This window comes from Gopherus flavomarginatus, chromosome 21 (assembly GCF_025201925.1).
Source record: "Gopherus flavomarginatus isolate rGopFla2 chromosome 21, rGopFla2.mat.asm, whole genome shotgun sequence".
In the NCBI taxonomy this organism is placed as follows: domain Eukaryota; kingdom Metazoa; phylum Chordata; order Testudines; family Testudinidae; genus Gopherus; species Gopherus flavomarginatus.
This window is the reverse complement of record NC_066637.1, coordinates 21,671,580-21,698,558: the sequence shown is the minus strand read 5'-3', so window position 1 is coordinate 21,698,558 and position 26,979 is coordinate 21,671,580. Positions and strand designations below refer to the sequence as shown.

The 26,979-nt window shown below is 65.0% G+C and overlaps 1 protein-coding gene across 6 annotated transcripts in view; it reads right to left on the bottom strand.

Annotated features, from left to right (window-relative positions):
* HSPG2 (heparan sulfate proteoglycan 2) overlaps positions 1 to 26,979 on the bottom strand; it is a 183,809-nt gene that overhangs the window by 47,918 nt on the left and 108,912 nt on the right. For all 6 annotated transcript variants that reach the window (XM_050931128.1, XM_050931126.1, XM_050931127.1 and 3 more), the window contains 10 exons: positions 23,612 to 23,698; positions 21,226 to 21,284; positions 19,297 to 19,461; positions 18,096 to 18,206; positions 16,758 to 16,858; positions 15,486 to 15,666; positions 13,715 to 13,774; positions 12,441 to 12,563; positions 11,513 to 11,665; positions 5,808 to 5,950 (listed from right to left, as the gene is read on the bottom strand). In XM_050931128.1, the coding sequence (XP_050787085.1) occupies positions 5,808 to 5,950; positions 11,513 to 11,665; positions 12,441 to 12,563; positions 13,715 to 13,774; positions 15,486 to 15,666; positions 16,758 to 16,858; positions 18,096 to 18,206; positions 19,297 to 19,461; positions 21,226 to 21,284; positions 23,612 to 23,698 (1,183 nt within the window). The remainder of the gene's footprint in view (positions 1 to 5,807; positions 5,951 to 11,512; positions 11,666 to 12,440; positions 12,564 to 13,714; positions 13,775 to 15,485; positions 15,667 to 16,757; positions 16,859 to 18,095; positions 18,207 to 19,296; positions 19,462 to 21,225; positions 21,285 to 23,611; positions 23,699 to 26,979) is intronic.

Sequence of the window (26,979 nt, the reverse complement as noted above, 5' to 3'; positions counted from 1 at the left end):
GGTGAAGAGGGTGCTGGGTCACCTCGAGGATGCAGGACTGACTATAAAAGCTGAAAAGTGCAAGGTGGGGATGGCCGAGGTGTCATACTTGGGCCACAAGGTGGGGAGCAGCCACCTGAAGCCGGAGCCAGCCAAAGTGGAGGCCATCAAGGACTGGCCCACTCCCCAGACTAAGAAGCAGGTCCAGGCTTTCACTGAAATGGCAGGGTACTACCGGAGGTTTGTGCCCCATTTTAGCTCCCTGGCGGCTCCCTTCACGGAGCTGTGTAGGAAGAGAAAGCCAGACAAGGTGGTCTGGACCGAGCAGTGCCAGAGGGCTCTCGCTGCGCTGAAGGGGCCACTTATCCAGGGCCCGGTGCTGGTAAACCTAGATTTTAACAAACCCTTCCTGGTGTTTACTAATGCCTCGGACACAGGGCAGGTGCAGTGCTGATGCAAACTGATACTAAGGGGGAGAGACACCCCATTGTGTACCTGAGCAAGAAGCTGCTGCTCCGGGAGCAAAACTACACAGCCTTCGAGAATAAATGCCTGGCCATGGGGTGGGCCCTTAAAAACCTGCAGCCGTATCTATTTGGGTGACCATTCACCCCTGACGTGGCTGCACCAAATAAAAGGAGCTAATGCCAAGCTGCTGAGATGGAGCCTGCTCCTCCAGGGTTATGACACGGAAGGGGAGTGCCAATGTTATAGTCGATGCTTTATCATGGGGCAGGGGCCCTGAACTTCCCCAAGTCACTGGCTAAGTGACCCCGCTCAGTTCAGACTCGAAGGGGGGAGAGATGTGACGAAGTGGGGGTTTGTCTTGTTTTTTTCCTTGTTTTTTCAATGGTTTGCATGCAGAGGGGGCAGGACTCAGTTTCCCTGGGTGTTCCTGGTTTAATGAGGTGAGGGGAGAAGGAGTTTGTTGTTACAAAGGACCGGCAACGGAACTTGGGACTCCAGCCAATGGCCTGGAGAATGGAGACCCCAGCGACTGGTGACCTGGCGATCCAGCTCAGGAGTCACAGACTGTTCCGGCCAGTGGGTGAACAATGCACTGTAAAGAGAGGGTCCTGGTGACCTGACCAGCTGGTTCCAGACAGAAGGGGCCAGAGGACGGAAGAGAGGAGAGGAGGCCCAGGCGACCTGGTGTACGTGGATAGAAGACAATGGACAGAGGGGGCTTGGGGCTGGGGATATCGGAGGCCCAGCTGGGAAGAAGAGGGGCTCTGGACTGGAGAGGGGGAGCAGGCAGAGCCCCCCCTGGATGCAGGGAGACTGGGATGTGCTGTGCTGAGGGAGGCCAGGCCTGAGAGGTTCCTGTGCTGGGTTCAACTCTCAATAAACCCTCCTGTTTTATGCTGGCTGAGAGTCACTCTGGGCTAGAGAACAGGGTTGCATTATTCCCTCTGGGAGTGGAGGCTCCGGGGATCCAGAGCGAGGGGACCCCCTGAGGGGGCCCACGGCAGAGACAGACGCGCTAAGGCTCAGCGAGGTGTGGCTCCAGGAGGTGGAGGGGCCTGACCCCAAGAGAGAGTGGACCCCCGAGAAGGGCTGTCTCACTGAAGGGGGTTCCCCCCCAGGGACCGCATGGAGCCAAGAGTGGGCACGACCTGTGAGTCTGAGACACCCACCTACGCTGGAAGCAACAAGAGCACTGGGAAGACAAAGACTTCAACTGAGGAGACTGGTCCAGGCTCAAGGGAGAAGCCAGTGTATTAAGAATTGTATCATCCAGTGGGGTGAGAAAACTGCTTCATCCAAACCAGGTTTCAGATACAGACTGTGTGATTACCTGTTATTCTCTTTGGTAATTAGCTGTGATTATAGCTTATAATCACTTAAAATCAATCCTTCTGGAGTTAATAAATCTGTTTTATATTTTACCTAAAACAGTGTGTTTTGGTTGAAGTGCTTGGGAAATCTCAGCTCAGTTTACAAAGGCTAGTGTGTCCCCTCTCCACATCGAGGGATGGGCAGACTGGGCAATGAACTTACACTGGACAGATACAGCTCCGGGGTGCAAGGCTGGAGAGCTGGGGGAATTAGGCTGGTGCCTTTTCCATGGGTGATTCATGAGTGGCTCTGGGAGCATTCATGCAATAGAGCTGGGTGTGGGGCTCCACACTCTGTTGTGCTGAGTGATAACAGTGCCTGGAGGAGTTTGCTGCTGGTCACTAGTGAAGCATCGAGAGAGAAACCCCAGGCTGGAGAGTAAAGGGGGCACAGCAATACCCAAGTTCAGGGCTGTCCCTAGCCATTTGGGTGCCCTACGCAGCCTCCCACCCTCCCCCGCGGGGAGGCTGTGTGGGGCACCTGGCCTTTCCCCCAAGGTCTTGGAGACACGAGCTGTGGGGGGCCGCTTTTGGGGGCCCCTCAGGCCCAGAGTAGCCCAGGGGATTAGCGGGGTGCCGGGAGCAGCCCGCTCTGCTTCCCTCACCCTGGCCCCAGCCGTGTTGCTTGGGGGAGGGGGTTTGGGGGAAGGGATCCCTCACTCACTGGCAGTGGTGGGAAGCAGAGCAGGCCGGCCCCAGCCCACTCTACTCTGCCAGCTCCCAGCCGCGGTGCTCTGCTTCCTGCCACCAGTCCTTTCCCAACTCGAGCGACATGGCTGGGGCCAGGGCAAGGGAAGTGGAGTGGGCTGGGGCCGCGTCTCTCTGCTTCCTGACGCTGGTGAGTGCGGGGGGCGAGCCTTTCCCCACATTCACCGGCGGCGGAAAGCGGAGCGCCGTGGCTGGGATTCGGTGGAGTAGAGCAGGCTGGGGCCAGGTTGCTCCACTTCTTGCCGCTGCTGGTGAGTGCGGGGGGGTGAGCCTTTCCCCACATTCACCAGCGGCGGGAAGCAGAGCACCATTGCTGGGATTCGGCGGAGTAGAGCGGGCTGGGGCCAGGTTGCTCCACTTCCCGCCACTGCTGGGGAGTGTGGGGTTGCTGGGGGCAAAGGTGGAATGGGGGTGGGCCGGGGGTGGAGCAGGGGAGAAGGGTAAAAGGCAGGGTGGAGGGCGTTGTCTGGGGCCCCACACCCCACTAGGGACGGTCCTGCCCCTTGCAGGGGGGGCCGGCTGAGGGATAGGGCTGCCGTGTATGCAGCACGCAGCTGCCTAGGGCACCATAAAATTTGGGGCAATTTGGTGCCCCAAATTTCATGGTGCCCTGCATAGCTGCGTATGCTTAAGGACGGCCCGTCCCAAGTTCCAGGGTGTAGCCCGGTGATCCTATAGGGTTGCCAGGCATCCGATTTTCGACTGGAATGCCCAGTTGAAAAGGGACCCTGAAGGCTCCAGTCAGCACCGGTGACTGGGCTGCTAAAAGTCTGGTCGGTGGCGCAGCGGGGCTGAGGCAGGCTCGCACCCTGCCCTGGCTCCACGCGGCTCCCGTAAGTGGCCGGCATATCTGGCTCCTAGGCACAGGAGCAGTCAGGGGGCTCCGCACGCTGCCCCCACCCTGAGCGCCAGCTACACAGTTCCCATTGGCCAGGAACCACAGCCAATGGGACCTGTAGGGGTGCCACCTGCAGGCGCAGGCAGTACGTGGAGTCCCCTGGCCGCCCCTCCACCTAGGAGGTGGACATGCCGTCTGCTTCCAGGAGCTGCCAGAGGTAAGCGCCGCCTGGCCGGAGCCCACACCCTGAACCCCCTGCCCCAGGTTGGAACCCCCTCCCGCCCCCTAACTCCCTCCTAGAGCCCACACCCCACACCACCTCCTGCACCCCAAACCCCTCATCCCCGACCCCACCTCAGAGCCTGCACCCCCAGCTAGAGCCCTCACTCCCTCCTGCACCCCAAACCCCTCATCCCTGACCCCACCTCAGAGCCTGCACCCCCAGCTGGAGCCCTCATTCCCTCCTGCACCCCAAACCCCTCATCCCCGACCCCACCTCAGAGCCTGCACCCCCAGCTGGAGCCCTCACTCCCTCCTGCACCCCAAACCCCTCATCCCCCACCCCACCTCAGAGCCTGCACCCCCAGCTGGAGCCTTCACTCCCTCCTGCACCCCAAACCCCTCATCCCCCACCCCACCTCAGAGCCTGCAGCCCCAGCCAGAGCCCTCACTCCCTCCTGCATCCCAACCCCTGCCCCAGCCCGATGAAAGTGAGTGAGGGTGGGGGGATGGAGTGAGCAGCGAGCAGGGAAGGGTGTTCAGTTTTGTCCAATTAGAAAGCTGGCAACCCTATGATCCCACCACAGGGGGACCCAGCGTGGTTCCCGGCAGAGGGGCCGGGGGATGAGAGGGGGGAGCCTGGGCACGGTAAGCTGCATCCTGTTTGTGCTGGGGCTCGGGCCTCTGCTGCAAGTGCCAGCAGGCTCTTCTGGGCTAACCCACTGCACAGCAAGGATCTCCTGACAGCCTGGGCTAGATGGTACCAGGACAGGGGCCAAACCACCCCCCTCCTCAGGAAACAGCTGTGCCCACGAACTCATGGCCGGGGCACTTTGTGCTGGAGCTCACAGAGTGGCTCCCGGGGCCTGGGCTGCCCACATGCTGTGAGCCCCAGCGCCCCGGGCCAGTGAGGGAGGAAGAGCCATCAGGGGAAAGCAGGAAGTCGGTGCCCAGCTCAGCCAGCCATGCCAAGCACAAGAGCAAGCAAGCTACCTGCCAGAGCTCCTGGACCCGCTGTTGTATCTCCTGCAGGCTGGTGCCTTGAAAGTGAAGGAAACCGTAGGCAGAGAGAGCCTGGCAGAGAGAGGGCGGGAAAGTGACAGAGTGACAGCAGCCGGGGGTGTGTGTGTGTGTGTGCCCGCGTGCGTGACCGTGGCCGGGCGTGAAAGTCTGCAAGGCCCCTCCTGTGACCAGCCTGTCCAGTGGAAAGCGGCTCCCTCATGGGAACAGGCCTGGGACCTGGCACCATCAACAAAACTCTGAGATCCCGGGGCCCTAGGTCTGGCCCAAAGGCGCTGAGACACAGCCCGAGCCCCTGACCATGGGGCCAGTCCCGGCTGCCAGCGCTCCTGCCCCTAAGACATGGGGCGCGTGCCCAGGGGCGGGGCTGGACTGGGCTCTGGCTCTGGCGGAGTGGGGGAGGCCCCTGCCCATCGAAGTCCCTACCCAGGGGCTGGGATAACCAATGGGCTGCCTGCAGCTGGCCTTGTTGGGGTGGAGGCTGCAGCCCCATTGGCTGCCATCCGCTCCCCCCCACCCCCCCGCAGGGACGGCACCTGCCCAGTTCCCCAGGCCTGAGAAACCGACGAGAGGCAGCTTCTGCAGAGACATGAAACGAGCCCTATGGAGAGCTCTGCGCCAACGTCTCCGGCTGGACCGACGGCAGCCCCCAGCCTGCCGGGCCCCACGCCCCGGCTCCCCTCCCTCACACCCCGGCCCCACCCACAACCTGCCGAGCCCCACGCCCCAGCCCCCACCCTGAACAGGCCAGGCCCCACACCCCGGCCCCCGCCCCCACAACCTGCCAGGCCCCACGCCCCAGCCCCCGGCCTCACCCCGAACCAGCCGAGCCCCACGCCCCAGCCCCTGGCCTCACCCCGAACCAGCCGAGCCCCACGTCCCAGCCCACGGCCTCACCCCGAACCTGCCGGGCCCCACACCCCGGCCCCCGCTCCCACAACCTGCCGGGCCCCATTCCCGGCCCCTGGCACCCACCCCGAACCAGCCGGGCCCCACGTCCCAGCCCCCGGCAACCACCCCCCAACCTGCCGGGCCCCATGCCCCAACTCTGAGCATTCTGAATCCTGGCGCTCTCAAACTGCAAGGCCCCACAGTGCAATCACTGGCACCCCATGCTCCTCCCCCCCAAAGTGGCTATGCCCCCAACACACTCCGCCCCACAGCCTTGCCCCACCCCCGAAGGTCTGTAGGTCTGGGGATGTTACCTGGGGCGGGAGGCTGCCCCCTTGCTTCTCCCAGGTGATGGTGGCAGTGGGGGAGCCGGCAGCCCTGCAGTACAGTCTCACTGTGCTGCCCTCCTGCACCTCTGTCCGCTCCGGGCTCACCTGCACCTGCGGCACGCTGGCACCTGCAAACAGCCAGTGGGTTACAGCTGCGGGAGGTCCCGGGAGAGCCCTGGCTGGGTCACAGCAGGGGCAGCCTGGCCAGTGTGATGCCACCCATCTCCCACCCCACCCTGCCCTTCCCATGGCACCTCTCCACCCTTCGCAGCCAGCCGGGGAGGCCCAGAGAGAGACCGGGACACTCACTGACCTGCCAGCCTGGCACAAGGGAATAGGGGACACAGCATCCCACCCTACAATTCTTCCACCACTCCGCTCGCCCCTGAGATGCACCGCCCGCTGGCCACGGCACACACTGCCCGCCCATCCCTCCCCCCGCCACACGCTGGCCATGGCAAACGCTGACCGCCCGTCCCTGCCCCACTGCCCGCTGGCCATGGCATACACTGCCCTCCCGTCCCTCCCCCCACCACATGCTGGCCATGGCAAACGCTGACCGCCCGTCCCTGCCCCACTGCCCGCTGGCCATGGCACACACTGACCGCCCGTCCCTCCCCCTGCTGCAAGCTGGCCATGGCACACACTGACCGCCCGTCCCTGCCCCACTGCCCGCTGGCCACGGCACACACTGCCCGCCCATCCCTCCCCCCGCCACACGCTGGCCATGGCAAACGCTGACCGCCCGTCCCTGCCCCACTGCCCGCTGGCCATGGCACACACTGACCGCCCGTCCCTCCCCCTGCTGCAAGCTGGCCATGGCACACACTGACCGCCCGTCCCTGTCCCACTGCTCGCTGGCCATGGCACACACTGACCGCCCGTCCCTGCCCCACTGCCCGCTGGCCATGGCATACACTGCCCGCCCGTCCCTCCCCCCACCACACGGTGGCCATGGCAAATGCTGACCGCCCGTCCCTGCCCCACTGCCCGCAGGCCATGGCACACACTGCCCGCCCGTCCCTCCCCCTGCTGCAAGCTGGCCATGGCACACACTGACCGCCCGTCCCTGTCCCACTGCTCGCTGGCCATGGCACACACTGACCGCCCGTCCCTGCCCCACTGCCCGCTGGCCATGGCACACACTGCCCGCCTGTCCCTCACCCCGCCGCACGCTGGCCATGGTACATGCTGACCGCCCGTCCCTGCCCCACTGCCCGCTGGCCATGGCACACGCTGACCGCCCGTCCCTGCCCCACTGCCCGCTGGCCATGGCACACACTGACCGCCCGTCCCTCCCCCTGCTGCAAGCTGGCCATGGCACACGCTGACCGCCCGTCCCTGCCCCACTGCACGCTGGCCATGGCACACACTGCCTGCCCGTCCCTCCCCCCCACCACACGCTGGCCATGGCACACACTGACCGCCCGTCCCTCTCCCTGCTGCAAGCTGGCCATGGCACACACTGACCGCCCGTCCCTGTCCCACTGCTCACTGGCCATGGCACACACTGACTGCCCATCCCTGCCCCACTGCCCATGGCACACGCTGACCGCCTGTCCCTGCCCCACTGCCCGCTGGCCATGGCACACACTGACCGCCCATCCCTCCCCCTGCTGCAAGCTGGCCATGGCACACACTGCCCGCCCATCCCTCCCCCCGCCACACGCTGGCCATGGCAAACGTTGACCGCCCGTCCCTGCCCCACTGCCCGCTGGCCATGGCACACACTGACCGCCCGTCCCTCCCCCTGCTGCAAGCTGGCCATGGCACACACTGACCGCCCGTCCCTGTCCCACTGCTCGCTGGCCATGGCACACACTGACCGCCCGTCCCTCCCCCTGCTGCAAGCTGGCCATGGCACACACTGACCGCCCGTCCCTGCCCCACTGCCCGCTGGCCATGGCATACACTGCCCGCCCGTCCCTCCCCCCACCACACGGTGGCCATGGCAAATGCTGACTGCCCGTCCCTGCCCCACTGCCCGCAGGCCATGGCACACACTGACCGCCCGTCCCTCCCCCTGCTGCAAGCTGGCCATGGCACACACTGACCGCCCGTCCCTGTCCCACTGCTCGCTGGCCATGGCACACGCTGACCGCCCGTCCCTGCCCCACTGCCCGCTGGCCATGGCACACACTGACCGCCCGTCCCTTCCCCACTGCCCGCTGGCCACGGCACACGCTGACCGCCCGTCCCTGCCCCACTGCCTGCTGGCCATGGCACACACTGCCCGCCTGTCCCTCACCCCGCCGCACGCTGGCCATGGTACATGCTGACCGCCCGTCCCTGCCCCACTGCCCGCTGGCCATGGCACACACTGACCGCCCGTCCCTCCCCCCGCCGCATGCTGGCCATGGCACACGCTGACCGCCCGTCCCTGCCCCACTGCCCGCTGGCCATGGCACACACTGCCTGCCCGTCCCTCCCCCCACCACACGCTGGCCATGGCACACACTGACCGCCCGTCCCTCCCCCTGCTGCAAGCTGGCCATGGCACACACTGACCGCCCGTCCCTCCCCCTGCTGCAAGCTGGCCATGGCACACACTGACCGCCCGTCCCTGTCCCACTGCCCGCTGGCCATGGCACACACTGACCGCCCATCCCTCCCCCTGCTGCAAGCTGGCCATGGCACACACTGCCAGCCCATCCCCTCCCCCCACTGCACACTGGCCATGGCAAACGCTGACCGCCCGTCCCTGCCCCACTGCCCGCTGGCCATGGCACACACTGACCGCCCGTCCCTCCCCCTGCTGCAAGCTGGCCATGGCACACACTGCCCGCCCATCCCTCCCCCCACCGCACACTGGCCATAGCACACACTGACCGCCCGTCCCTGTCCCACTGCCTGCTGGCCACGGCACACACTGACTGCCTGTCCCTGCCCCACTGCCTGTTGGCCATGGCACACACTCACCGCCCATCCCTCCCCCTGCTGCAAGCTGGCCATGGCACACACTGCCCGCCCATCCCTCCCCCCACCGCACACTGGCCATGGCACACACTGACCGCCCGTCCCTGTCCCACTGCCCGCTGGCCACGGCACACGCTGACCGCCCGTCCCTGCCCCACTGCCCGCTGGCCATGGCACACACTGACCACCCGTCCCTGTCCCACTGCCCGCTGGCCACGGCACACGCTGACCGCCCGTCCCTGCCCCACTGCCCGCTGGCCATGGCACACACTGACCGCCCGTCCCTCCCCCTGCTGCAAGCTGGCCATGGCACACACTGACCGCCCGTCCCTCCCCCTGCTGCAAGCTGGCCATGGCACACACTGACCGCCCGTCCCTGCCCCACTGCCCGCTGGCCATGGCACACACTGACCGCCCGTCCCTCCCCCTGCTGCAAGCTGGCCATGACACACGCTGACTGCCTGTCCCTGCCCCACTGCCCGCTAGCCATGGCACACACTGACCGCCCGTCCCTGTCCCACTGCCCGCTGGCCACGGCACACGCTGACCGCCCGTCCCTGCCCCACTGCCCGCTGGCCATGGCACACACTGACCACCCGTCCCTGTCCCACTGCCCGCTGGCCATGGCACACACTGACCGCCCGTCCCTCCCCCTGCTGCAAGCTGGCCATGGCACACACTGACCGCCCGTCCCTGCCCCACTGCCCGCTGGCCATGGCACACACTGACCGCCCGTCCCTCCCCCTGCTGCAAGCTGGCCATGGCACACACTGACCGCCCGTCCCTGCCCCACTGCCCGCTGGCCATGGCACACACTGACCGCCCGTCCCTCCCCCTGCTGCAAGCTGGCCATGGCACACACTGACCGCCCGTCCCTGTCCCACTGCCCGCTGGCCACGGCACACGCTGACCGCCCGTCCCTGCCCCACTGCCCGCTGGCCATGGCACACACTGACCACCCGTCCCTGTCCCACTGCCCGCTGGCCACGGCACACGCTGACCGCCCGTCCCTGCCCCACTGCCCGCTGGCCATGGCACACACTGACCGCCCGTCCCTCCCCCTGCTGCAAGCTGGCCATGGCACACACTGACCGCCCGTCCCTGCCCCACTGCCCGCTGGCCATGGCACACACTGACCGCCCGTCCCTCCCCCTGCTGCAAGCTGGCCATGGCACACACTGACCGCCCGTCCCTGCCCCACTGCCCGCTGGCCATGGCACACACTGACTGCCCGTCCCTCCCCCTGCTGCAAGCTGGCCATGACACACGCTGACTGCCTGTCCCTGCCCCACTGCCCGCTAGCCATGGCACACACTGACCGCCCGTCCCTGTCCCACTGCCCGCTGGCCATGGCACACGCTGACCGCCCGTCCCTGCCCCACTGCCCGCTGGCCATGGCACACACTGACCGCCCGTCCCTCCCCCTGCTGCAAGCTGGCCATGGCACACACTGACCGCCCGTCCCTGCCCCACTGCCCGCTGGCCATGGCACACACTGACTGCCCGTCCCTCCCCCTGCTGCAAGCTGGCCATGGCACACACTGACCGCCCGTCCCTCCCCCTGCTGCAAGCTGGCCATGGCACACACTGACCGCCCGTCGCTGCCCCACTGCCCGCTGGCCATGGCACACGCTGACCGCCCGTCCCTGCCCCACTGCCCGCTGGCCATGGCACACACTGACTGCCCGTCCCTCCCCCTGCTGCAAGCTGGCCATGGCACACGCTGACTGCCTGTCCCTCCCCCTGCCGCACACTGGCCATGGCACATGTTGACTGCCCGTCCCTCCCCCCGCTCTCCATGGCACACGCTGACCACTCGTCCCTGCCCCTGCCACCTGCTGGCCATGGCACACGCTGACCGCCTGTCCCTCCCCCCACCGCACACTGGCCATGGCACACACTGACTGCCTGTCCCTCCCCCCCGCCGCACACTGGCCATGGCACACGCTGACTGCCCGTCCCTCCCCCCGCTCTCCATGGCACATGCTGACTGCCCGTCCCTCCCCCCGCTCTCCATGGCACATGCTGACTGCCCGTCTCGCCCCCTGCTCTCCGTGGCACACGCTGCCGGCCCGTCCCTCCCCCCGCCGCCCGCTCTCCATGGGACACGCTACCGGCCCACCCCTGCCCCCGCCGCCCACTGGCCATGGCACACGCTGACCGCCGTCCCTCCCTCTGCTCTCCATGGCACACGCTGACCGCCCATCCCTCCCCCCGCTGCCCGCTGGCCATGCACACGCTGACCGCCTGTCCCTTCCCCTACTCTGCATGGCACACGCTGACTGCCTGTCCCTCCTCCCGCTGCCCACTGGCCATGCACACGCTGACCGCCTGTCCCTTCCCCTACTCTCCATGGCACACGCTGACTGCCTGTCCCTCCTCCCGCTGCCCGCTGGCCATGGCACATGCTGACTGCCCGCCCCTGCCCCCGCCGCCCGCTGGCCATGGAACACGCTGACCACCTGCCCCTGCCCCCGCTCTCCATGGCACACGCTGACCGCCCCTTACCAGAAGATTCAAATATCCCTGCTCTAGCCCATCCTGCACCCCTGCTCCCACCGCTGCTGCTCTTGCCCATGCTAAGAGGCCAAAATGCTGGAGCCTGCGCAGCGCTTGGTGTGTGGAGCCAGCATCTGGTGGGGTCCCCAGCCAGCGAGAACAAGGGTTGCTTCTGGGGTCCTGCTGCAGCTGCTTTGGTGTAGGGGTGCAGAGCTGGGGCAGGCGAGGTGAGATCTCTGGGCCAGGGCAGGCAGGAACTGCCGCAGTGTACGTACTGTGCACTTGCAGGAAGGCCCGGGCCACATGCTGCCCAGCGCTGCTGCGCACACGGCACAGATACTCCGCCTCATCCGAGGGCTCCACAGCGGGGAAGCGCAGGGTCCCTCCCTGGATCACAGCCTTGCGGGACATGACACCAGCCTGTCCTCCTGCAGTGAGCCAGGCCAGGAGAGATACAGCACTTAATGCCCTGTCTCTCAGCACCCCAGCCTTGCACAACCTGCCTCACCCCGACGCGGGGCCGGGGGCCCAGAGAGCAGCCGGGTTCACAGTCCATGGCTGGCCTGGCACAGCACAGCCTGGCCATGCATCCCCTGGGGCCAGAGGCCCAGAGAATAGCCCCCAGCAGCCCATGCTGGGTGGCTGGAGCCCATCACTGCAACACAATGGGGTACACGTGAGCCTGCTGTCTACACAAAGCTGATGGAGAGACTGGCTCGAGTGGGAGGGGCTGGGGATACCCCTCCCATGTCTCCTGCTGACGCAGCCACAGGCAGGGGCAGCAGGTGAACCACCCTTCAGGGAGGCTAGCCCACAGCCCCGTCCCAACTTGAGGCCCCACTCCAGCCCTGAGCCCCCCATCCCCACCTCCCCCGTGGTTGGAGGATCCTTGGCCGCCAGCTGGAGCAGAGCCCCCTGCAGCTTCCAGGAGAGGGGGAGCGAGGGTGGGGCCAGAGCCTGGGTTATGGGAGGCTTAGTATCTCCTGGTCTTCAATACCTGCCACCCATGGCCACAGGCCACTGTCAATGGGATCTATCCTAGTGGTTTGCAGAGAGTTGCTCGTCTCTTCCATCTGCCTCATCCCAGCCCTGGGTCTCCGAGTGGCCAGGTGAACCCAGAACCCCGGCAGGCAGGAGGTATGGCCAGGATGGGGAAGGGCTGACTGGCCCATCCCCTCTGTGCTCCCTGCCGGCTGCACTTACCGATCCACTCTACTGTGGGCGGAGGGCTCCCGCTGGCAATGCAGTGGAACTCAGCTGGCTGGCCTGGCTGGACCGTCAGCTGTGCTGGCTCGATGGTGGCCGTGGGCAGGACGGCAGTGGCAGCTGCGGCAAGATGGATGGCGGGTTATTCACTTTGTACTTGCAGGAAACCTCGAGAGCCTTGCGGCAGGGGCTTCAGGGGGCTCCCGTCTCCTAGACCTGCTGCCTACATAGAGCGCTTCAGGGCTGTATGGGCCCCAGGCCTGGCCTACCTGTGGCCTCCCAGCTCTCATCTACAGTAACACTGGCCCCAGAAGACAGAGCAGAGGCCATGTCCCAGCCAGGCAGCCCTTGTTCTGCCCTGGAGCACAGTGTATGGTCCATAATAGACCACAGCCAAGTGGGCAGTTTAGAGCAGCCCTAAGTTGCTGTAACCAGCACCCAGGGCCAGGACTGAGAAATAGGGACCCAGAACTGACTCCCTGAGAGTTTCCCTCAGGGCTGAGTACAGCCGAGAGCCTGGCTCTTGGCACCTGCAATGACTCAGCTAGGATCCCCCAGTTTGTGACCAAATTGCTGCCCCTGGGGCCAGGGTGGGGAGCAGCTTGTGGGATGTTAAGGAAACAATCCTGAAGCCCCCCATGCAGGCAAAGGACAATGCAGGAGGGGTTTCTCCCTGGAGCCCAATGCAGGTGGGCCCAGGACAGCGAACCCTGACTGGTGTATCACCTCCCCTGCACTGTGCAGTGGGAGGGTTTTCAGAGAGACGAGGGGCCAGAAAGCCTGACATCAGGCAAGTTCCAGAGCCCCAAACACTCAACCCGCTCCGACACCTGACCCTGCTGGCATTTGTGCCAGCTCCAGCCCAGCGTCACTCACAGGAGAAGAGGTCACTCAGGGACCTGCCCACCGTGACACACAGGAGCCCAGTCCACATCACTGACCTTTGGGGTCTAACCTCGCCTCCAGCCCTGATTACTGAGGACAGAGGAACTGGGCTGCCCCGGGCGTTGTACCCTCAGGGCCGGATTAACCTTTTGTGGGCCCTGGCCCTGTGCTCCACCCCAAGACCCCACCCCCTGCTCTGTCCCCACTCAGCCTCTTCCCCCAGAGGCCCCAGCCACCACTCGCATGGGGGGGGGGATGGGGCGGAAAGGCACAAAGAGCAGCAACGCCGCCCTGCCGTGCTGCGGGGGAGAATGAACGAGCGCAGGCACCACCCTGAGTGGGAAGCCACGGCACAGCACTGGGTGTGCAGCACCAGGCCAACTTACAGGGTCTGTGGCCTTCCACGACTTCGATGGGTCCATAAAACATCTGGGTCTTAGGAGGGGCTGCAAACAAATCACAGTTTTCAGTTTCAACCTCCATGAAAACTGAGTGCTGCCTGTGCGCCTCCATGCGGGGACCTGCCGGAGCATGGCAGCACCCAGCACTGGGCCTGTTCTCGGCCTGAGGGCACCAGCCAGCATGTCAGGTTTCTGAGCCCAGGGGTCTTGAATGGCTGCGCCTGGGAGGAGCCCTGGGCCAGCTGACAGAATAGGCTGCTCTGTGCCGGGTGGCGGCAGCTGGACCCTGGACCCATGGGCAGCTGAGAGAGAAGCTGGAGGACTCGACGCAGCATGCCAACCATGTGGCCACAAGAAAGGAAAACGGCCCAGCACCATTTCCCCTTTCTTGGCAAGCAGTTTGGAAAGCAAAGAACGATGTCCCCGTGTCCGTGAGGGCAGCGGGAACCAGGTCACTTCCTCCCGAGATTCTGCAGAAGGAAAGCCCCAGGGACAGCAAGAAAGAGATGTAAAAAAAATTCATTCCACTCTTGCCCCCAACACACTGCTGCTTCTTCTGCAGGGCCCTGGACGGAGAAAAACCGAGGTGGTGTTTCTCTACCCCCACCCTTGCTGTGCCCCAGCACCTCCCAAATGTGGATGAATTTAGCTCCTCTGGGATGTAAGGAAAGATCATTTTCCTCATTTTCCCAAAGAGGGAAACTGAGGCACAAAGCTTCCTTGATTTGCACAGGGTCACACACACCCTGTGGCAGAGTCAGGAAAAGAATGCAGATCTGCTGAGTCCCAGCCAGGTGCCCTAGCTACAAACCACCTTTCCTTGCAGTTCAGCCCTCCTGCAGTGATACTTAAGGGGCAGGGCCCGAAATCAGACTGAATACAGACAAGCCCACGCTTCCGACCCTGCGTTGCTTGGCCCAGACAGGACGCAGTAGGATTTTACATCTAGCTTCTCTTGCCCCGTATTTCTCTCATCTTGACAAAGAAACTGACTTTCTTGATTTCTGGTTCCTATGCAGTAGCGGCAAAGAGCGGGATGTCAGTGCTTAAACCCAAACTGGAGCAGCTTCCCTTCGACTCCACCCCCACAGCCCTGTGTGATTAGGGATCCACTGTGCTTTCACAGCACCCTCAGCTGGCCCTAAATCCTGACACTGCTCCCGTCAGAGATCCTGCGGGGGTGGCGGTTCCTGCTGAATGGCACCGCTCTGAATTAATCCACTAGCACGAGAGTTTGAGGAGGAAATCGTGGTGAGGGGCATTAGCCTAAATCAGGTGCAACATTTCAACGGTCCTGTCCCACCACACAGCTCTCCCCTCCACCCAGAAGGAAGCCGCCTCTGTAAAGGCCAATGGCAGGCACCCAGCCTGTGGGGAACGTTCCCATTAAAAACCCACCCAGCGAGCACAGCGCCAGCACATCCTGCTGACCATGGAACCAGAGGAGGACGGAATGGGGACTGACCGTGGGCACCACTCATGCCAGGAAAAGGGCCATAGGGTGGGGGTGGGAGCCACAGAGCAACGCTAGCTCCCCCAGGGCAGAGTGGGGAGCCTGGCTAGCAGAAGGTTACATCAGGGGGCACTGTCCTGGGCAGAGGGTGGCCTCAGGATTACAGGGGTGGCTCCTGGGAACTGGTGAGCACTGGGCACCAGCAGCCAGGCTCTCCCTAACCACCTCCCCCTGACTAACCAAGCCCAGGCTCTCCCCGAGGGTGCAATGGGGCGTGCAGGGGGATCCCAGGGCTTCTCGCACCTTGCACATGCAATGTGGCCATGCCCTCAGCCATGTCCAGCATGTTGGAGCCGGTGCAGACATAGACGCCGGCGTCCTCAGGCTGCACGTTGCGGATGGTGAGGATGCCGTTGAAATCCATGGCGCGGCGTGGCAGTTTGCCGTGGTTCTGGCGTGTCCAGACCAGTGTGTAGGCTGGAGACTGCAGGAGCAGAGGGGACACGGCCATGAGGAGGGCGTGAGCCCACCCTCCCTAGCCCCAGGGAGACGGCGCTAGGTGGGCTCCTCGGGGGGGCAACGTGGAGTCGATCCCCACCTAGCCAATAAACCTGCTCCCCTCCTTATGCCCCCGACAGGGCTAGGGCCACTGCAGGGGAAGGCAGAGTGCAGGAGTGGCACCCAGATACCATGGTGATGGGCACATCACTGAAGACAGGCAGAGGCAGGGAAGGCTGCGTCCCCTGGGCTGTGCTTGGCAGCATCGGGAGGGTGGCTCCCTGCCTGGCTGCTCAGGGACTGTCAGATCCCAGGCCCAGGCCAGTAAGTCACTCTGCTCCCTCCTGGGATGTAGCAGCTGGGAGGCCCCAATGGGAGGGGAAAGCGCAGGGCGAGCAGGTGTCAGCTCCTCCCACTGTGAGGAACCTGGGCTCTGTCCTGCTGGCACCACCTGGGAATCACGCCCCAGACAGACTCTAAGCTGGGGTGAACGGGCCTTGTTTCACTGACTTCCCTGGCAGCTGGGCACGTGGGCTCCAGTGGATGTGCCATGCCAGCTGCCCGTTATCCCAAATGTGGGCACAGCGCTTTGGCTGTGTTATCAGCCGGCAGCTGTCAGCTGGCTGTGCACTCTACTCGAAACTGCACATGCATCTGCGCTGCCCTCAGAGCCAGCGTCTGCGTCATGCCCGCCCTCAGCTTCACCCCACATTAAACAATGACAAGTGCCATGCGGACCAAGCAGTCACAGGACTGCCAGCCGCTCGCTCGGCTCCCATCGACTTTCCAGCACAAGCTTTCTGGGGCACAGGTTCTTTGCGAGCTGTGCACGCAGCGCCTGGCACAACCCGCCCAATCCTGGCCAGGGCCTCGCAGTGCCACTCCAGAAAAAAAAAAAGAGCATGTGGGTGTTGAGGGCTTGTGTCTGTGCAGGGTCTGGGTGTCCAGGCGCCTGCAGGAGGCGCTTGGGTTCCTTGCCCAGGCCTGTGCTGTGTCTGGAGCAGCAGTTCTCGTTCCCCCATCCCGTCCAGCCCATCTCGCTGCCCCCACAGCCCTGGGCAGCTGCCCTGCCATCACCTTGCTCTTGGCTGTACAGATGAAGGTAACGTCAGCTCCAGGCTTCACACTCTGGACCCTCTTCTCCTCCACGGTCACCGTGATGGGTTTGCTGGGGGCCTCTGCACCGACAGGGAGACATCAGACTCCTGCCCAGCACACCCTGCAGGCCATGGACAGCAGGATGGCAGCTCCAGGGCCCAGCCAACAGGGGCTAATGATGCCTCGGGGCCAAGGCCAGGCAGGGGAAGGAGGGCAACAGGGAGCAGAGCTTTAGGTGGGAGGGTTGAGTTCAGGCTTTTGTGTTGGCTCTTCCTCTCTGAGGCCTCCTCATCCCAGCCTAGACCTTGCCCTCCCCTAGATCCCCATGCAGATCCTGCCCAGCCTTAGGGCCCCGTGCCCTGCCCTCTTCCTGGGTCCTGTCCACTCCCAGACCCCAGGCTCTGCTCGCCCCCTGGCCCCCATGCAGATCCTGCCCTGCCTTAGGGCCCTGTGCCCTGCCCTCCTCCTAGGTTCTGTCCGCTCCCAGACCCTGCCCTCCCCCAGGCCCTGCTCGCCCCCGGCCCCCACGCAGATCCTGCCCAGCCTTAGGGCCCCGTGCCCTACCCTCCTCCTGGGTCCTGTCCGCTCCCAGACCCCAGACCCTGCCCTTCCCCAGGCCCTGCTCGCCCCCTGGCTCCCATGCAGATCCTGCCCAGCCTTAGGGCCCTGTGCCCTGCCCTCCTCCTGGGTCCTGTCCACTCCCAGACCTTGCCCTCCCCTAGGCCCTGCTCACCCCCGGCCCCCACGTAGATCCTGCCCAGCCTTAGGGCCCCGTGCCCTGCCCTTCTCCTGGGTCCTGTCTGCTCCCAGACCCCAGGCCCTGCCCTCCCCCAGGCCCTGTTCGCCCCCTGGCCCCCATGCAGATCCTGCCTAGCCTTAGGGCCCCGTGCCCTGCCCTCCTCCTGGGTCCTGTCTGCTCCCATACCCCAGGCCCTGCCCTCCCCCAGGTCCTGCTCGCCCCCTGGCCCCCATGCAGATCCTGCCCAGCCTCAGAAAGACCTGCCCATTCCCCTGAGCCCCGGCAGACGCTGCTCACCCCTCAGGCCCCTGGGACTTGCCCATAGGAGCCGATCTATTTACCCAGGCCTGAGGTATGAGGCTCTGTCCTCAACCTTGCCCTGGCTGCCTGGGCGGAGCAGTGTCTCTTGCTCTCCCTCTATCCCACCACCGCTGAGGGCATGGCCATCGTGACAACGGCTCTGCCAGGGAAGGAGGGTGTCAGCTCTCAGCTAGGGCCCCGCAGAGTGCACAGGCCCACCTGGTCTCAGCAGCGTCCTCCTCCTCCCCTCCCCGCAGGCTGAGCCCGGAGCCTCTCACCTGTGACAATGACCTCCGCCCGGCTGGCATTGCTGTGCTGCAGGCTGCGGCAGGTGCAGACGTAAACCCCAGCCTCGGAAGGCTGGATGCTGGGGAAGTGGAGCTCTTCACCTGGGGCCAGGACAAATGACGTGTGAGAACCACCCATGGCCCACCACGGGCTGGGCGTGTGCACAGAGGGGCCCTCTGGCAGCCAGGGAGGACACCCCCAGGCCTGAGGAGCTTGCAGGGAGACCCTATCTCTGCCACCCCACTGCTTACAGCCACTGGGCACAGCTCCCCAGCTAGGCAGGGCTGGCCTGGGGCCGTGTCTGGCGGGAGAGCTCTGAAGAACACGCGAGATGCTCACGCTGGTGATTCAGGAGGTGGCACGTGTGCTGGAGTCAGCATAGACCCCCGTATAGCGCTAGGTCATTCCAGGGGGACACTCTCCCCTGTGGCTGTGCAGCTGGAGGAGCATCGACCCGAGCTCCTGACCTGCTCAGGCCTCGAGGGGCTGCATTTGCACCAGACTGGGGTGTCCTGATCTAACCCCTCTTGAACTCCCTGTTGTTCAGCCTGCCCAAAGGCAAGGAGACGCCAGAATGGCTGGCCCCAACCAAGTGACCCCTGTCCTGCCCCCGTTTCCCTGCTGATTCAAACCCTCCCCCATTGGTCTGGGCGTCTGCCAGCACCAGAGTAAACCCACCATCAAACCCGCTCCCCACAGCCACCAGGATGACCCTGCAGTGGCATGTGGGTACTGGATTCTCCTTCCCTTGCAGTGTGACTGTATAAATAGCTACCATGTCCCACCTCAGACAGCGGGATCCCAGTGCTAGGAGAGGGATCTCTGTATAAATGGATATATTGCCCGCCCCAGAAGCAGCTGCATTTAAGGCTGGTCTACACTTATAACTTGGGTCGACACAGCTACAGCGCTCGAGGGTGTGAAAATCCACACCTCTGAGTGCTGTACTATGCCAACCCAACCCTGGTAGACACAGCTAGGGCGACAGATGAATGCCTCTGTCAGCCGTCGCTCAGGGAGTTCCCAAAGCGACGGACAAACCTTTCCAGCTGTATGATGGAGCTATGCAGGCACAGCCAGTCACCACAGTGAGGCCGCCATAGCCTCCGCAGTGCAGACACAGCCTCAGTGGAGGGGAAATGCCTGGTTTCGAACGTTCATTGTTCTCTCCACGCCTGGCCACACCGTTACCTTGCCGTCTGCTCTGGGCAGTGCTGGGCACGGGGCGCCCATCCTCCCGCGACCAGAAGTAGTAGTAGGGCGGGCTGCCGCTGGCCTGGCAGCGCAGGGTCACCTCTCCACCCTGTGACACCGTGGTCTTTGGTGGGTGGACTCGTACCATGAAAGGGGCTCGGTCTGTGGGGAGAGGACAGCAGGAGCCAGTCATTCTGGGGGATTCTGGGGAGATGCATCAGACTTATAAGGGTGGGATCAGCAATGGTGCTGCAGCCAGCTGCCCCCCCTACATGGAAATTCTCTTGGTGTGAGAGCAAAGGGACCCTCCACGGCTGTGGAGCGAGGGGCTGTATCCAGCCACGCCCTGCTCTGCACTCACCAACGGGGCCCCCCCAAGGCTCTGGGGCGAGGGATCATATCAACCCACGCCCTGCTCTGCACCCACCAACGGGGCCCCCCCCAAGGCTCTGGGGCGAGGGATCATATTCACCCGCGCCCTGCTCTGCACTCACCAACAGGGCCCCCCCAAGGCTCTGGGGCAAGGGGTCGTATCCACCCGTGCCCTGCTCTGCACCCACCAACGGGGCCTCCCAGGGCTGTGGGGCGAGGAGTCATAGCCATCCACCCCCTGCTCTGCACCCACCAATGGGGCCCCCCAGGGCTGTGGGGCGAGGAGTCATAGCCACCCACGCCCTGCTCTGGACCCACCAACGGGGCCCCTCAGGGCTGTGGGGCGATGGGTCATATCCACCCGCGCCCTGCTCTGCAGCCACCAACGGGGCCCCCCCAAGGCTCTGGGGCAAGGGGTCATATCCACCCACGCCCTGCTCTGCACCCACCAACGGGGCTCCCCAGGGCTGTGGGGCGAGGGGTCATATCCACCCGCGCCCTGCTCTGCACCCACCAACGGGGCCCCCCCAAGGCTCTGGGGCAAGCGGTCGTATCCACTCATGCCCTGAGGGGTCCATCACTCTACCAGCTCCTGGCTGGATCCCATCTCTCTGCTCACCCCTGCTAGCAGGGCAGAGGCAGGGATGAGGGGCTGGATGCTAGAGATTCTGGCCTGTGGTCTGGGAGCTGTATCAGCATCAAGTAGTTGCCTGCTCACCTTGCAGCCACCTGAGCCCAGAGTCACAGCCTCCAGGAGGGGGTGCATCAAGTACCCTGTATTCACACTCCCCACATCACCGCAATGTGCCTTGGGAGGAATCATTAAAGTCCCCCCCCCCCCCCACCAGGTTAATGTCCTTGGGACAAAGGGTGTAGGAAGAGTAACCCTGGTTCTCCGACACAGGACAGGCCGGTGCCTCTGGCCTGTCCAGGGGACGCTCCTTGGCAGTGATATGGGTAGGAACAAATCAATCTGCAAACAGCAGCATGGAGACTCTTTCCCCATGGGACTCCCCATCCTGGCCTCACTGCTGGAGTGAACTTTCTCCAGGGGGACCCTCAGCACAGAGCATTTCAAAAGGGGTCTGGACTGTGACAGTGAGCGGCAAAATCACCCCAAGCCACCTGTCTCTCACCTGCAGGGCTCTGACTACGGGGGAGCCGGCCCTGAGAACTGCGCCAGGCATACTGCTGGGAGCGTGGTGCAGGCTTGACAGCCAGCCAAGCCGAGCTCGCTCAGCTGGAGCTGGTAGAAAGGGGTTTGTATGTATGCTTCTTGGACCCGTTTCTGACTGATGCCTCACACTAGTGCTCACTTCAGATCCACCAGGGTGTAGTTAAATAAACTGGCTTGATTTTTAATCTAACCCAGTGCAGCACCGTGTTCAAACTGAGCTGTTGGTAACTCTAGTGAACAGAGAACATTGCTGGCTACTGAACCGGGATGGGGCAAAGGAACTCCAACCTCTCAGGCTACTAGCCCGTGTCCTTCTGCTGGCCCAAAGACCAGGGCAGTGGGGACCCACTGGGAATGAGCCCTGGCTCTGCACTTACCCACAGGCACACACTTCTGCCCCCGCACGCTGGGGTTCCCCACATAGCCTGGCGCACATCTGTGGGGAGCAGGAGAAATAGGTGAAGGGGGCACTGGTCTCCCAGGGTAGTATGATTATCGGGGGGGTTGCACACAAAGCCTAAGGTTGCCAACTTTCTATTGGCACAAAACCAAAGTGGCTACTTCCAGCAGCTCCCATTGGCCCAGAACAGCGATCCGCGGCCAGTGGGAGCCATGATGGGCCGGACGGGGCAGATAAACACACCGGCCCGGACCACCAGGAGCTTTCCCTACACAAGCAGCAACCCCTGTTTGAGAAACTCTGCCCTCGTCCCTCCCTTCCCTGAGGCCCTGCCCCCTCATCCTGCCCCTTCCCTGAGGCCCCACCCTCTGCTCATTACATTCCCCCTCCCTCAGTGGCTCACTGTCCCCCACCCTCACTCACTTTCATTGGGCTGGGGGTTGGTGTGCTGGAGGGGGTGAGGGCTCTAAATGGGGGTGTGGGCTCTGGATGGGGCCAGAAATGAGGGCTCCAGGCTGGGGCAGGAAGTTGGAGTGCAAGTGGGGGTGAGGGCTCTGGCTGGGGTTGCGGTCTTTGGGGTGGGGCTGGAGATAAGGGGTTTGGGGTGCAAGAAGGAGCTCCAGTCTGGGGCTGAGGGATTCAGAATGTGGGAGGGGGTAGGAGGTTGGGGTGCAGGGGAGTCAGGGTTCTGGGCTGGGGCCGGGGATGAGGGTTTTGGGGTGCAGGAAGGGGCTCTGGGTTTGGGGAGCTCAGGGCTGGGGGTGCAGGAAGGGGTACAGGCTCTGGGCTGGGGGTGTGGGCCCTGGGGTAGGGCTGTGGAAGAGGGGTTGGGGTGCAGGAAGGGGCTCAGGGCTGGGGCTTACCTCGGGTGGCTCCCAGTCAATGGTGCAGTGGGGCTAAGGCAGGCTGCCTGCCACTCCTGGCTCCGTGCTGCGCCCTGGAAGTGGCCAGCGGGTCTGGCTCCTAAGTGGGAGGTGCTTGGGGCAGGGGCAGCGCGCAGAGCCCCATGCCGCCCCCTCCCACAGCCATAGCTGCTGGCCACTTCCAAAAGCAGCGTGGTGCCCCAGGACATGTAGGGACTAGCCCGCCTTAGGCTGCAGCACCACCAGCCAGACTTTTAACAGTGTCAAAAACCGGACACCGGGTCACTCTAAGAAAGGCTTGTGCCCGCTGTGCCTCAGAGCTGCAGGTTGGGACTGAGGAGCGTGGGGAAGCAAACAGCCCCCCTGAGGTCCAGACGCAATGCTGCCAGGCTCAATGAGCTGAGCCCCGACCCAGGGCAGCTGGGAGCTTAGAGGACAACAGTTGCCACTTTTCTAATGGCTGGAAACCAAACCCCCAAGGCCCTGCCCCGCCTCATCCTTTAAAGTCCTGCCCCCTACTCTGCCTCTTCCCCATAACCTCGCCCCTTCTCCACCACCTCCTTCAAGCCCCGCCCCTTCTTCACCTCCTCCCCAAACCCCATCCTTTCTCCACCTCCTCCCCAAGCCCCGCCCCTTCTCCACCACCTCCTTCAAGCCCCGCTCCTTCTCCACCTCCTCCCCAAGCCCTGCCCCTTCTCTGCCTCCTCCCCCAAGCCCCACCCCTTCTCTGCCTCTTCCCCAAGCCCCGCCCCTTCTTCACCTCCTCCCCAAGCCCTGCCCCTTCTCTGCCTCTTCCCCAAACCCCGCCTCTTCTCCATCTCCTCCCCCAAGCCCACTCCCGCTGTGCCTCTTTCCCCAAGGCCCTGCCCTTTTTCCACCTCCTCCCCCAAGCCACACCCCTTCTCTGCCTCTTCCCCAAATCCCGCCCCTTCTCCACCTCCTCCCCCAAGGCCCCGCCCCACTCTGCCTCTTCCCCCCTGTGATGGAGTAGGGACTGTCTGTGTGGGGGATGGGAGAGCCGGGGATTACTTTAGGTGAGGGACAAGTGCTCAGCCTGTAGCCTGAGCCAGGGAGCAGGGAGGAGGGTCAACACCTTTGCCCGGGAAGGTGGACAAAGGAAGGGGCCGGCTGTAGGGGAGTTAAGTCAGTTTCGGTTCTGGGCTGGGGCGGGGGAATTCAGGGTATCCTAAGCTGGGATCCAAGCACCCTGAACCCCCAGAAGGGCTCGATTGAGGGGTCCTGACTGTGCCTGCAAGCTCTGCTGTAACCTGCATTCCTGTTGTCCAATAAACCTTCTGTTTTACTGGCTGAGAGTCACTGTGAGTCCCAGGAAGAGGGGTGCAGGACCGGACTCCCCCACACTCTGTGACAACCCCCACCCTAGATTTTAAAAAATGGGTGGTGGGGGCGGGGAGCTTGTCAAAGGGCACCAGGATACACAAGCCAAAACCCAGACTGGGGAAAAACTGCCTGGGTGGCACCCCTAGGGGAAAGACTTACTGCTCACAGTACTGGCCGGTGTAGCCGGGCTCGCAGGCCGAACAGCGATAGCCGCCCCCCGCTAGGCTCTCACACGTCCGAGAGAACCTGCAGGGAGAGAGAGACCTGAGTGCCCGCCGGGAACAGCACCCTCACCCACCCCAGGAACAGCGCCCCCCGCCTCCACCACACTGGAACCACCGTAGAAACAGCGCCCCACCCCCGCTCAGTCACCCCGGGAACAGTGTCCCCTGCCCCCACTCAACCATTCCGGGAACAGTACCCCCTCCCCAACTCCACCGAGCCACCCCAGGAGCAGCGCCCCCTGCCCCCGCTCAACCATTCCGGGAACAGTACCCCCTCCCCACCTCCACCGAGCCACCCCGGGAACAGCGCCCCCTGCCCCCGCTCAACCATTCCGGGAACAGTACCCCCCCCCACCTCCACCGAGCCACCCCAGGAACAGCGCCCCCTGCCCCCGCTCAACCATTCCGGGAACAGTACCCCCTCCCCACCTCCACCGAGCCACCCCGGGAACAGCGCCCCCTGCCCCCGCTCAACCATTCCGGGAACAGTACCCCCTCCCCACCTCCACCGAGCCACCCCGGGAACAGCGCCCCCTGCCCCCGCTCAACCATTCCGGGAACAGTACCCCCTCCCCACCTCCACCGAGCCACCCTGGGAACAGCGCCCCCTGCCCCCGCTCAACCATTCCGGGAACAGTACCCCCTCCCCACCTCCACCGAGCCACCCTGGGAACAGCGCCCCCTGCCCCCGCTCGACCATTCCGGGAACAGTACCCCCTCCCCACCTCCACCGAGCCACCCCGGGAACAGCGCCCCATGCCCCCGCTCGACCATTCCGGGAACAGTACCCCCTCCCCACCTCCACCGAGCCACCCCGGGAACAGCGCCCCCTGCCCCCGCTCGACCATTCCGGGAACAGTACCCCCTCCCCACCTCCACCGAGCCACCCCGGGAGCAGCGCCCCCTGCCCCCGCTCAACCATTCCAGGAACAGTACCCCCTCCCCACCTCCACCGAGCCACCCCGTGAACAGCGCCCCCTGCCCCCGCTCGACCATTCCGGGAACAGTACCCTCTCCCCACCTCCACCGAGCCACCCCGTGAACAGCGCCCCCTGCCCCCCGCTCGACCATTCCGGGAACAGTACCCCCTCCCCACCTCCACCGAGCCACCCCGGGAACAGCGCCCCCTGCTCCCGCTCGACCATTCCGGGAACAGTACCCCCTCCCCACCTCCACCGAGCCACCTCGGGAACAGCGCCCCCTGCGCCCGCTCGACCATTCCGGGAACAGTACCCCCTCCCCACCTCCACCGAGCCACCCCGGGAACAGCGCCCCCTGCCCCCGCTCGACCATTCCGGGAACAGTACCCCCTCCCCACCTCCACCGAGCCACCCCGGGAACAGCGCCCCCTGCCCCCGCTCAACCATTCCGGGAACAGTACCCCCTCCCCACCTCCACCGAGCCACCTCGGGAACAGCGCCCCCTGCCCCAACTCAACCATTCTGGGAACAGTACCCCCTCCCCACCTCCACCGAGCCACCCCGGGAACAGCGCCCCTGCCCCCGCTCGACCATTCCGGGAACAGTACCCCCTCCCCACCTCCACCGAGCCACCCCGGGAACAGCGCCCCCTGCTCCCGCTCGACCATTCCGGGAACAGTACCCCCTCCCCACCTCCACCGAGCCACCTCGGGAACAGCGCCCCCTGCCCCCCCGCTCGACCATTCCGGGAACAGTACCCCCTCCCCACCTCCACCGAGCCACCCCGGGAACAGCGCCCCCTGCCCCCGCTCAACCATTCCGGGAACAGTAACCCCTCCCCACCTCCACCGAGCCACCCCGGGAACAGCGCCCCCTGCCCCCGCTCAACCATTCCGGGAACAGTACCCCCTCCCCACCTCCACCGAGCCACCCCGGGAACAGCGCCCCCTGCCCCCGCTCAACCATTCCGGGAACAGTACCCCCTCCCCACCTCCACCGAGCCACCCGGGAACAGCGCCCCCTGCCCCCGCTCAACCATTCCGGAACAGTACCCCCTCCCCACCTCCACCGAGCCACCCCGGGAACAGCGCCCCCTGCCCCCGCTCAACCATTCCGGGAACAGTACCCCCTCCCCACCTCCACCGAGCACCCCGGGAACAGCGCCCCCTGCCCCCGCTCAAACCATTCCGGGAACAGTACCCCCTCCCCACCTCCACCGAGCCACCCCGGGAACAGCGCCCCCTGCCCCCGCTCAACCATTCCGGGAACAGTACCCCCTCCCCACCTCCACCGAGCCACCCCGGGAGCAGCGCCCCCTGCCCCCGCTCAACCATTCCAGGAACAGTACCCCCCTCCCCACCTCCACCGAGCCACCCCGGGAACAGCGCCCCTGCCCCCGCTCGACCATTCCGGGAACAGTACCCCCCTCCCCACCTCCACCGAGCCACCCCGGGAACAGCGCCCCATGCCCCCGCTCGACCATTCCGGGAACAGTACCCCCTCCCCACCTCCACCGAGCCACCCGGGAACAGCGCCCCCTGCCCCCGCCTCGACCATTCCGGGAACAGTACCCCCTCCCCACCTCCACCGAGCCACCCCGGGAACAGCGCCCCCTGCCCCGCTCGACCATTCCGGGAACAGTACCCCCTCCCCACCTCCACCGAGCCACCCCGGGAACAGCGCCCCCTGCCCCCGCTCGACCATTCCGGGAACAGTACCCCCTCCCCACCTCCACCGAGCCACCCCGGGAACAGCGCCCCCTGCCCCCGCTCGACCATTCCGGGAACAGTACCCCCCTCCCCCACCTCCACCGAGCCACCCCGTGAACAGCGCCCCCTGCCCCCGCTCGACCATTCCGGGAACAGTACCCTCTCCCCACCTCCACCGAGCCACCCCGTGAACAGCGCCCCCTGCCCCCGCTCGACCATTCCGGGAACAGTACCCCCTCCCCACCTCCACCGAGCCACCCCGGGAACAGCGCCCCCTGCTCCCGCTCGACCATTCCGGGAACAGTACCCCCTCCCCACCTCCACCGAGCCACCTCGGGAACAGCGCCCCCTGCGCCCGCTCGACCATTCCGGGAACAGTACCCCCTCCCCACCTCCACCGAGCCACCCCGGGAACAGCGCCCCCTGCCCCCGCTCGACCATTCCGGGAACAGTACCCCCTCCCCACCTCCACCGAGCCACCCCGGGAACAGCGCCCCCTGCCCCCGCTCAACCATTCCGGGAACAGTACCCCCTCCCCACCTCCACCGAGCCACCTCGGGAACAGCGCCCCCTGCCCCAACTCAACCATTCTGGGAACAGTACCACCTCCCCACCTCCACCGAGCCACCCCGGGAACAGCGCCCCCTGCCCCCGCTCGACCATTCCGGGAACAG